Raw genomic sequence first — 12,285 nt, 5'->3', positions numbered from 1 at the left:
TTTATGACAGAAACTGCACAATTGTGCAAAAAAATTAACCAAGAAGTTTAGAGATGCAGGTGATATGGAGTAATTTCAACAAGGTTTTATTGTGCCTTTGTCATGTGGAAATTGAATGCGCTGCTTCAAAAATGTGAAGGATAAATCATCAATGATACTTTTTCCAGTAATTGTTGCTCCACGATAAACGATTTCGGCAGTGTCTGCACCATGCAAACTCATTCTTGATGATAAACAGACATCTACATACTGCCATCAGGCTGATTATGTAACATGTGATTGCACAGTTTATCTAAGATGCTGAATGGGTTCATGAGCCACTAGTGACATGTTAGACCTAGGGTTACATGTACCATTCTTGTTCATTGCCACTGATATATTCTAACATGCCTTATAAATGAACTTAGAACACTGTTACTTTCAGTATAACTGAAAGCACACAGTGTGTTCCAACTATCTGCACTTCAACAACCTTGATCTTGTTGAAGGGGAGAGGTATCTTCTAAAAGGCTCCAGTCCAGCCAACAGTATGAACAAAATAAACAATGTACTGTCTAGAATATCAGGGCTCTAATGCCTGCAGTGCATTATCAAACACCAGTCATGGCATCACAGCATATGAATGATCAATGTTACCACCTCACTGAAACTGAGTGCTCTGGAACACAGGTTTTCCCACAAATTGGATAGCTGCCAGTGTGGTGATTTACATAGTGCAATCAATGACACAGATGCACAGAAAAGTTTAAGGGATAATTTTAAATGATGGAAGGAGCAAAAAGGTTAAAAACCTATTTGTAAAAAAAAACTGAAAAGTAACAGAAATACGAGTCAGAGTTAGACAATCAGGGAAGTGACAATGAAGATGAATGTGCCTAATTTTATTACCTTCAACAGATAAATAAAAAATCTTTGTTGTAAAATATTAGGAAATCATAAATTACATATCAGTTATGACATTTCAAGTTGGAACTCTGTGGTTGGTATTTACTGAGTCGCCTTCTCATGGTTGCAATAGCTATTATGAAGAAAATGGTAGGTTTACTTCAGTTTGAAGCCCTCAAATATGTTTCAACAACAATGTGTTATATCCAGAGGATGTTCTTTATTTTATTATCTGTTTAAAGATTGCTTGTGGTTTTAAAGTTTATTTGACAGTGGCACTTCTGTCTATGCTATTCTTTCCCAACCTTTTTAGTGTGCATTTACTTCTGCGCCATGTCAGTTTGCTAAATCTACACACTCAAATGTGATCTGTTGATTGTATTAATGTTTTCAAATATGAATCTCTGTAGTTAGTCTACTGTCATTTCTAACTCATTCCTTGGAGTTTTACCTTCCTTCCTCCAGAGCTAGGAGATTTTTCTTCTTCTCTCATTTCATGTCTTTAGACCTATTGTTTACTATTCCTGCTTCTTATATATGTCTTTCACGTAATGAAGGCACTGCTTTATAATATCTAAAAGATGTCGATTAAATACAGGAAACTGTACTTTACTGGTAGGTAGACAATCCTGTATCAAATGGTGTAAATATTTGTTTCTGTCTTTTACACTGAATTACAGCTAGAATAAAAATGCTTATCTTTGGGTACGAAAACTAAACACTAAAATTGTTATGCCCATATAGTATGCAAATTAATAAAAAGGACAAATAAAAATCCAAATGAGTCACAAAAAATGTCAGAAAGTTATTCACCAACTATAATCAACACTTTATGCACAACTTGTTGTTTTTTCTGTATTGCTGTTTATAGCAATATCACAAAATGTTAGAGCTTACTCTATTACATAATAATTATTATTCAATGTATAGCAAATTTACCCTTTTTTGTTGATCCAAATATTCTTAAAATTGGTACTTCTTTTATTGCATAGCCTCTGAATTCTGAATATTCTAAATCCAGCCCAGGAATGGGTTGATGCATGTAATAGTCTGCTACCACAAGATTAACTGAAAACATTTTGAAATCTGAAAAATAAAGAAAATAAATTATTACAAATCTACTCATCAAGCAGCAGCAGTAGAAGACACATAGAAGATGTGGAAACATGCAAGCTTTTGGAGTTAGTGGCTCCTCCTCCTGGCTGTCTACAGATATTTCGTACCCATAGTTGCAGTTACTGAGTAAAGGCTATGATTCACATTGCTGGGATGCAAGTCAGCTGAATACATGTTGCTGCACTTGGCACTGGATTAGATCGCATCTCCAATAGCATGAGAGCACAAGAATGAGAAAAAACATTTTGAAACTTAGAAATTAAAGCTGCCTAATACAGAAAATTGTTGATGCAGTGCAGCAATGATACAAAGTTTGTTTACAAAACCTACTTAGTTAATACAAATAATTTATTTGCTAAAAATAAACTACTTGTAATCTGGAAACCTGTGAAATGTATTAACTGCCAACTAGTAAACTCTTAAATGTGTTCAGTATTTAAAGTAAGAAGTAAATAACTATATATGCACATTGTGAATTTCAGATGACTATGTATGAGCTGGAACTGTTTCTGTACAGCAGTCAGCAACCACCTAGACCTTAGCAATATCACATCTCTGGGATCAGAATGCATGTATACTGTAACAGCTTGCTTAACTTCTTAGTGAAGCATGACTAGAGCATTTGATGACATTAAATACCACAATAAAATTAATGACAAGTGTCCTGGACTCGTACTGTTGAGGAATTTCCAACTATACATATCCATGTCACGCAAGCACAGTACACTGAGCACTATGATATGTTACACTGTGCATAGGTTTTTCAAAGAATTAGAGACCAGTAAGAAGGTTACACTAAAACTAAGTGTGGTTTAGGTATTTTTGCCTAAAGTAAGTTCCACCAGCATTTGTTCCTCCTGATAGATGTTGTTATAATGTAGCTGAGTATCTAGTTGGTTGCAGACCTAAATGTGTACATTATTACTGTAATTTTTTGATTTTTAGAATGTGTATGTGGACTAGCTTTAAGAAAAAAGTTGTACACCACTAAATCAACCAGTTCATAAATGATGAAAATAAGGATGAAAACTATGGTTACTTATAGTTTCCAAGGTGTGTCAAAATTTATGATACTTATTATAATAGTACTATAATTCATGTTATTTTTTTATTACTGTGATACTAAGTTGTAGTGTATAAGTTTGATCCATAAGTTACATAATTTTTGTTGAGCTGTGCTATGTAATTTTATTACCATACCTTATAATAGTATTGTACCATATTCCTACATCACAGTTCTGTATTTCTATGTACATGACTTGTTCTACATATTTTGTACATTGTACAAATGGATATTCAAATGTTTTATGTTTTACATGTTATACTTTCTGTCATGTTCCACACCCATGAGGATCATCTTATTTTTGGGTCTATGGAACAAAAACTGCATCTAATCTAATCAACAAAATAAGACTCTTGGGACCAAATAAATAAATAAGTAAAGATATATTGTGATGGGAATCCGGGCAACAGAAACTGAATTTCAACAAGGGTTAAAGGGAACCATAGTAAATGTTAGAACATGATAATGACACATTGAAGATCATAGCACTGGGGAGAGGGGAAATGAGAATAAGAGCTGAAATACAATTTGGAAGTGAACATTTTCTTGGGGTAGCTTGGACATTCTGGTAGCTAATGCTTCCCAGGCACTGGTGGTATGAAGGAAATCAAATACATTCCAAAGACTAACTTTTCTTTCTCTCTTCTATCTTTTCCCATTTTTCTACAGGGTCTGCATTGTTATATTGGCTTTGACAGGGTTAGTAACTTTTGGTGGTCAGATGTCCTCCCTGACACCACCACTCTCCCCATCTCCTTCCAGAATGAATCCATGTACCCCATCTGTCCGAATCCAGTGTACATCTCAGGTACAAAGGAGATAACATGTTCTAAGTGTTTGCATAGTGTGTATTTGAGACGGGAAGTGGGTACCAGTCCAGTGTTTACCTAGTTGGACATGGAAAACAGCCTAAATACCACATCCAGGTTGGCCACATCACCAGCTCTCACTGCTAATGTGTGAGGCCAATTCAATCTGGAGCTGGCTCACATCCATGTCCTAGAAGCGGGCGTGTTAGTGTTCTTGGCTTGCCAGGTGGATCATCCCCTAGACTAACTAGCATCCATGTATAGGCCCTAACGAAAATGAATGATAAAAGATTAGTATGGAGGGAGAAGAGGCCATGCCAGACAGGTTAGCATGGAGGCAACGTTGTGATTAATATGATTAACAGTGTGGTAGTTTGTAGCAGCTCTGGTATAATCACACCACAAATGAGTCTTATTACACACTTTTGTATGCTAAAAACTTTTGGTCAGTTTGATGGATTACCCCAGAATGTGTTCCCGTACAACATAACAGAAACCAAGCAAGGCGGCGAAGCGGTTAGCACACTGGACTCACATTCAGGACAAAGATGGTTCAAACTTGCGTCTGGCCATCCTGATTTAGGTTTTAAGTTATTTCCCTAAATCACTTCAGGCAAATGTCGGGATGGTTCCTTTGAAAGGGCATGGCCAATTTCATTCCCTATCCTTCCCTAATCCGACAGAATCAATGACCTCGCTATTTAGTCCCATCCACGAAATTAACCAACCAGCATAAAAGAATGAAAGTAAGCAAGGTTTTTATATTTATTTCTTGTACATCTGACATCAGTATCACTGCAAATACATACTTGTTTAGGCATTTCAGCAGTTGTGTGGTATTTCCTTCCCAACTGAATTTATGATTGAGTTGTACTCTCAGAAATTTAACACTGTCAACCTCTTCGATCTGCCTACCTTCATATGTTATGCACATGCCAGAGGGAAATCTCTTGAGCTGCATATAGAGGGTCTTTTCAACAGTTAATGACAATGAATAAGCTTTCAACCATTTACTAATGTCAGTGAAAATTTCATTAGGGACAATTTCTAAATGTGAAATCTGGACTTGGCTTGCTACTTACTGTAATGTTTATATCATCTGCACACACAAACAACTTCTTTTCTGGCAATGTAACAGAGGAGAGCTCATTAATGTACACAAGAAAATGCAACCGACCTAAGATGGGACACCACATGTAATTAATTTCCGATCAGATGACAAGTGACTGCCTAATCCACAGGTATTTCACAGTGACACCCTTCGTCCTCTGTTAGTTAGGTAAGGCTCAAACCACTTCACAGCACTGCCAGTAAAACCATAATACTGTAATTTGCCTAAGAGAATGCTGTGATTCACACAGGCAAACACTTTTGACGGGTCACAGAAGATGCCAGTAGCCTCCAATTTGTTATCTAATGACTTAAGGATATTCTCACTATATGTGTAAATATCCTTCACTATACCTGAACTCTTAAGGGGGGGGGGGGGGGGGGTAGGATGTCAAAGGGGCGACTTGGAGCAGGAGAGGTGCCACAGGACATTTTAATTTCCACTGTCTACACTTCTACAAATAAATTCATAAAACTTTGTCAGCATGACCAGGAAGAATTCAAGATTAACATTCATAGCAGTGGAAGTTCAAAAACGTAACAAAAAACAATACTTACAGGTGCATAAAACTCTAGAATTTATTTAATTACTGAAAATATGAATGAACTGTTACATTTTAAACTTCACATTGACACAAAAAACCCAAATTTTATAGTTAATTATCTCAATTTGTACCAAAGTCTTTAACAGATTTGGAAAATTCTAGAGTTTCATACAGCCACAAGTATGATTTATATGTTGTGCAAAATTCATCAAAGAATCTCTCTTGCTTATGAAGAAACGTGTATCTATAGCATCAAATGCAAAGTGAAAACATAAACTATTTTGTTATGTTTTGAACTTTGACTGCTATCAGTGTGACTCCTGAATCCTTCCTGGTCATGCTGAAAAGTTTTATGAATTTATCTGTAAAAGTATAGACAGTGAAAATTAAAATGTTCTGTGGTGCCTATCCAGATCCAAGTCGGCCTGTTTGACGTCCTACCTCCCCCCCCCCCCTCCTTAAGGAACCCAAAATGTGAATTGGACAACGTATTACTTGCAGTCAGATGCTTAAGGGTATGTTTGAACACAAACTTTTCAAATACTTAATTGAAAAAGGCGGCAAAATCCAAACTGGACGATAGTTTGACGGTATCTTTTAATCCACCTTCTTCCAAAGAGGACATGTTCTGCTGATAAGTGATTGATTACACAAATAACTTAAGATAGAACTCAACTTGCATGAGCACTCTTTGATTAACTTCATTAATATGCTAGCATAACCACCAGAATACTTACATTTTTAAGGATTTTATTATGGATGCTACTTCTTTGGGAGATGTGAGTATCACATCCATTTTACAGAGTTTTTGTTGTTGTAAAGACTGGTCTCAGATACTCCACTGCACTGTGTACTGAACCTGATAATGTCAAACTGTCAGTCACAGAAAGAAAGTACTTGTTTAAGAGGCTTGCAACACTACATGCATTTCTTATCAATGTCTCATTTATTTTTATAGCTATCTGTTCCTCTTCCTTTTAGGCCACACGTGTCTCTGTCTTCACTACATTCCATATTGTTTTAATTTTGTTGCCATACGTAAGTATCTTTTCCTCATAATAAAGCTGCTGAGATTTCTGGATTACTTGCTTCAATATTTTGCAGTATTCTTTCTAATGCATTACAGTACTAACATCAGAGCTGTACCCCATGCTTTATTCCTTGGGTAATCCATGGCTTACTTTTAGCCTTCTGTTTGATTTGAATTACCTTCAGGAGAAAACAGTTTTCAAAAGAGGAAGTAACTATACTAATGAATTCAGGTTCACTTTACTATCGTTAATGGCTTACACAACATCAAACTGACCATACTGCTTCATAGGATGCACCCACATGCACAATCTTTCAGCATGTTGGGCAGTGTTAATGCAAACGTTAACAGAGAAAAAACACTTGTATACTTTCCATAATTAATGTTGACCACAGACGAGTGGGGCAAAGATAAACGCAGTCGACATGATCGTCTACATCACACACAAGATAAGAGAGACACCAACCTAAATACCTACACTAAGATTAACGTGAAGCACAAAGCTTTCAGCTTGCAATGCCATAAACAGCATTTAAACAGTATTTATCACCCACATCTTTCTTCTGTGGTAATATTTATAGACCGCCTTCCTAAAGAAAAGAAAATACGCAGAAATTACCTTAAGACAGGGACGAATTGGATACAATGTTGAACAGGTCCATACGCACTTTTCTCTACTGTCTTACAATCACTGTATTCTTTTGACCCAACACACGATACTGTTTGTCACACATCCGAAAGTTATCGGTTTCTCAATGTAGAACCCATATATTAAAATGTGCACTGTCACATAACTCCGTTTCACGACTTCGTCTGCATTTCAAAACATAAACAAAAACTTGTGTCCACTTGTTGTCACCGCCTAACGATATTAATGCACAGCCCAATGCAGCCAACATTGTAAACTGTTTGGTTTCCTCAGCAGGATCTGTGGCACAGGCAACGCATATTTGCACGTTCATATCCAACGCCAACTAGGAACAAGGTGGCGTTGGCATATCCCGCCAGCACCTTCAAAATAGCCTTTAGAAACAACCTATAGTTAACGGATATGCCAATACGAAATCCATTCTTGTAACATGAGTGTACGCGGCGAAGATGGGTTAGCTTGCCTTGTTGGCAGACGACTACAAAGTTCCTCCAACAACAAGGCATTCTTCGCGGGAAGCTTTGACGTCGTCTTCCATGCCGGTGGCAACCTGTGTGAATGCCGCCATTTGAAATGGCCGTTGGGAAAGTTTGACGTTCTGTCCCGGTTTGTTCTGGCACGAGTGACTCGACCTTTAATTTACACACATAGATTAATTTTCAAACAAAAGTAATAATGAATCAATGTCGTGTCATATATAAAAGTTCGTTAAATCTAAAAGTATTAGGAGCTTAAGAAGTCAGTGTGTAAATCTGTGCCAGCTTTGGCATAAAATTTCGCAATCAGGCACACCTTTCCCTCACAGACGTCAAAACGTCTCGATGCTCACAGTCCATTGACATCAAAGTAAATGCATTTCGAGAATAATATAATAATTTCAGATAACAAAATAAAGACAGCTTACGACGTGATGTGGTGCAGTGGTTAGTACACTGCACTAGCATTCGGGAGGACGACTGTTCAAACCCGCGTCCGGTCATCCTAATTTAGGTTTTCCGTGATTTCCCTAATTAGCTTCTGGTAAATGCCGGGATGGTTTCTGTGAAAGCACACAGTCGACTTCCTTTCCCAATCCCACAGGACCGATGACCTCGCTGTTTGGTTCCCACCCCCAAGTCAACCAACCAAAGACAATTTAGGATATAGTGATGGAGGGGACTGGTAGAACCAGACATAAAAAGTAGTAGATCCCATTAACAGTAAGTAATACATTGGTAACAGGTGTGTGTAATACTGCAAAACTTTATAACAAGCATTTCATAACTGTTACTGGGAAGATAGGGCTCTAATGTTCAACAGATGCTGTTATAGAGTATGTCAGACCAGTCATTACAAATAACTGTAGAGATATTAATGTGACTGCCACTACACCAGTAGAATTAATGCATACCATTAAGTCTTTAAAATAAGAAACAAGTGTTTTGATCTGATTTGCTTCTTTATTTGGTCCTGTTGATTACATATTGCCCAAGTAATGCAGTAGGAATATAAGACAAGTCAAGTGAAATAATACTGTATTTCATAGACATTTTGTACATTACACATATACTATTTTACTTATTTTATAAGAACAATTGGTGCTTTTAATATTCCAACCTGCAGTTTACTGGCATAAGTGTAAGTGAATGTCCAGCATTTGGATTTGCAGCTCCTTGTGTTTACCGTGTTTACAGTTAAAATTATAGGATGTAAACTCCGTCAGTTATGCAAAACGCCGTTTTTTCCAAGTTCCCAAACATGTTTCAGCACCACTGTACAATCATAAGTGGGTTTCCGGTTTGTTTACTCTGTAATGTGAACATCTTTACTAAATGATTACAAAATTATATGAATATTTAGTAAAAAAAGTATTTCATTTCTTTTTGTTAATACCTTTACACTTGATGTGCATGATTTTATAGGACAACTTGTGTATTATTTATCACAGGTATCTTGTCATCTGCAACCAAATTATGTTTAGATGATAGGTTAATTCCCAACAAAATTTCTCATCAACATCGTTTGGTTGCAGATGACAAGCTATCTATAATAAATATTAGACAAGTGGTCCTGAAAATTCATGCACACCAAGTGTAATGGTGCTAACAAAAAGAAACGAATTATTGTTTGAACTAAATATCCACATAATTTTGTAATCATTTAGAAAAAATGTTCAGATTACAGATCGAATAAAACGGAAACCCACTGATGATGGCACAGTGGTGCTAAAACATTTTTGGGAACTTGGAAAAAATGATGTTTTGCATAGCTGGGGGACCATACATCCTACAATTGTAGGTAAATGATTAAAATGGTAAAATAAATGAAATTATGTATTTTTATCCTGACCAAATATGTAAATAAATAACTATTTTTCAAATTAAAATACAAAATTTCTCCTGAGAGTACATACTTTTATCCCAATGACTTAAACATATTTACATTCTATCATCAAAATTTGAGATAAAATACAGAATTTTGTTTTCTTGACATAAGCAACACATTTCTTCTTTTAAGGTTGTGTTTTTAGTTATCTTATTTCGTTTAATGTTGCTGTAAGGAATGTGTTACAACTCATTCACAAGACTTGATTAATTTTATAAAAACTGTGTTCTGTGAGGAATATTTTTAATTTCCTTTTGAATACATATACATAATCAAGTTTCCATTTTATATTGGTAGAAGACTTCATGTAAAGCATCAAGAAAGTTAATTAAAGAGTGTGCTTCTGAGTTCAGGAACATTTTATGTTATCTGTGTAACAAGTCATTTATCAGTGGAACATTTTCTGACTAGTCGAAATATGTTGAAGTTAGGCTTTTGTTTAAGAAAGGTAATAAAGTTGTATCGCCAAATTTCAGTCCAGTTTCAATTTCTCTAGGATTTTGAACAATTTTGGAAAGGCAATATACAATTGACTTCTTAACCTTATAACAGCAAAGAGCATATTGTCAAAATCACAGTTTGGATGTCTAAAGTGTTTTGTTATTGAAAAAGCTGTCTACACATGCAGTGTGAGTGTACCTAATTCATTAGACTATAAAGACTGATACGTTTTGTGAATGGTCAAAGGCTAATCACAATATCTTTGTAAGTAAACTAGATTATTAAGGTGTAACAGGAGATGGTGCAAAATGGCTGAAATTCTGTGTCTCTGATGGACCAGTTATTAGGAAAGAGACATGTAATAAGCTACCAGGTTGGTTGGTTGGTTGATTCAAGGGAAGGGAGCATACATCAAAGTCATTGGTCCCATTGGATTAGGTAAGGAAAGGGAAGGAAGTCGGCCATGCCCTTTTGAAGGAACCATCCTGACATTCGCCTGAATCGATTTAAGGGAATCACAAAAAACCTAAATCAAGATGGCTGGACACAGATTTGAACCATCGTCCTCCCAAATGCGAATCCAGTGTGCTAACCACTGCGCCACCTTACTCAGTAAACTATCAGGTATCATCCAACTGGGAACAAATTACATGTGGTATTATACAAGTTTCCATCTTAGGGCCCTTACTTTGACGACCTTTCATCTGTAACATTACCACATGACATGTCAAGCTTGTTTTGTTTGCAGATGATATGAACATTCCACTAAATAGCAAATCAAGTGTAGTCTTACAAAGACTGGTTAATGAAATTTTCATGGACATCATTAATGGTTTCTAGCCAGCCTTTTGGTACCAAACTCTCAAAAAACATACTACATGCAGCTTAAAACGTGTAAGAGGCTTCCCACCATTACATGCCTAAAACATAATGACAAACAGGGAGAAGTAGTTGACAGTCTTAAATTCTTAGGATTAAAGCTTTAAAATAAATTCAACCAGTAGGAGCATACCATAGAACAACTGAAGTGCCTAGACAAATTTCTATTTGCAATGCAAATGTTCTCAGACACAGGTGATACAAAAATAAAAATGCTAGCATACTGTGCTTCCATTCATTCTATAATGTCATATGGGATAATTTTTTGGTATAATTCATGAAACCAAGCTAAAGTTTTCCAGGTCAAAAATTCATAATAAGAGCTATCTTTGATGTGAACTCAAGAATATCCTGCAGAGGCCTCTCTGGGAAACTATGGATACCAACATCGGCTTCCCAATACAATTATTTCTTAACGAAATTTGTCATAAAAAATATACATTTCTTTTTCAAGTGGACAGCTCAGCTCATGGAATCAATACTGGAAATAAGAATAATCTTCACAAAAATTTTAACACACCTACTTCTGCCCAGAATGGTGTCCATTACTCAGGAATACACATTTTCAATAACTTGCCAGCAACCATAAAATTTATCTAATAATAAAGTTCAGTTTAAGAGCAGCCTGAAGGATTTATTGGTAGCCAACTTCTACTCCCTTAACGAATTTCTTAGTAGAAGCAACTGATGTGTTCATGTCACTAATAATATCAACTAATGTAAGAATTAGAACACTATGATTTCTGTAAAAATTCAGTACAGTAATGTAATCACAGTAAATAAGTGCTGTAAAATGACTTTTCTATTTGATAATGAATGTCTATAATAGTCTGATAATCATCATATGAAGCTCAGTGTTTCAACATCTATGTGTTTTGTGATAAGTTAGTTATTACCTTTTAAATAAAAATATGTTTTACAGTTTTTTTACTTATTCTACATCCATGGGGAACATTGCACTTAAGATCTTTCGAAGGTACATTAACAAATTTGTTTTTCATTGTAAATATATATTGTGTAATCTTGTTCCTTATGATGTGTTCTACATATGGAGAATTTTCAGAGCTGAACGAAGGTGATTCAGTAGCCTTGGCAGAACTGCCAAATTAGCACCCTCCTGCTCCCCCAACTGTTGTTGTTGTTGTTGTCTTCAGTCCTGAGACTGGTTTGATGCAGCTCTCCATGCTACTCTATCCTGTGCAAGCTGCTTCATCTCCCAGTACCTACTGCAACCTACATCATTCTGAATCTGCTTAGTGTACTCATCTCTCGGTCTCCCTCTACGATTTTTACCCTCCACGCTGCCCTCCAACGCTAAATTGGTGATCCCTTGATGCCTCAAAACATGTCCTACCAACCGATCCCTTCTCGTAGTCAAGTTGTGCCACAAACTT

At 36.1% G+C, this 12,285-nt stretch overlaps 1 protein-coding gene across 2 annotated transcripts in view; it reads right to left on the bottom strand.

The window, feature by feature from the left end:
* Positions 1-7,465, bottom strand: part of LOC126298532 (DNA polymerase zeta catalytic subunit) — a 214,151-nt gene extending 206,686 nt beyond the window's left edge. Inside the window, exons 1-2 of one of the 2 annotated variants that reach the window (XM_049989893.1) lie at positions 7,178-7,465; positions 1,825-1,971 (exon numbers count right to left, since the gene is read on the bottom strand). In XM_049989893.1, coding sequence (XP_049845850.1) covers positions 1,825-1,963 — 139 coding nt within the window. In that variant the 5' untranslated portion in view covers positions 1,964-1,971; positions 7,178-7,465. Of the gene's footprint in view, positions 1-1,824; positions 1,972-6,265; positions 6,387-7,177 lie in introns of those variants that run through there. The other variant, XM_049989894.1, reaches the window with a different exon arrangement.
* Between the last annotated feature and the right edge of the window lie 4,820 nt (positions 7,466-12,285).

Source organism: Schistocerca gregaria, chromosome X (assembly GCF_023897955.1).
Source record: "Schistocerca gregaria isolate iqSchGreg1 chromosome X, iqSchGreg1.2, whole genome shotgun sequence".
NCBI classification, from domain to species: Eukaryota; Metazoa; Arthropoda; class Insecta; order Orthoptera; family Acrididae; genus Schistocerca; species Schistocerca gregaria.
This window is presented reverse-complemented; position numbering and strand designations above follow the sequence as displayed.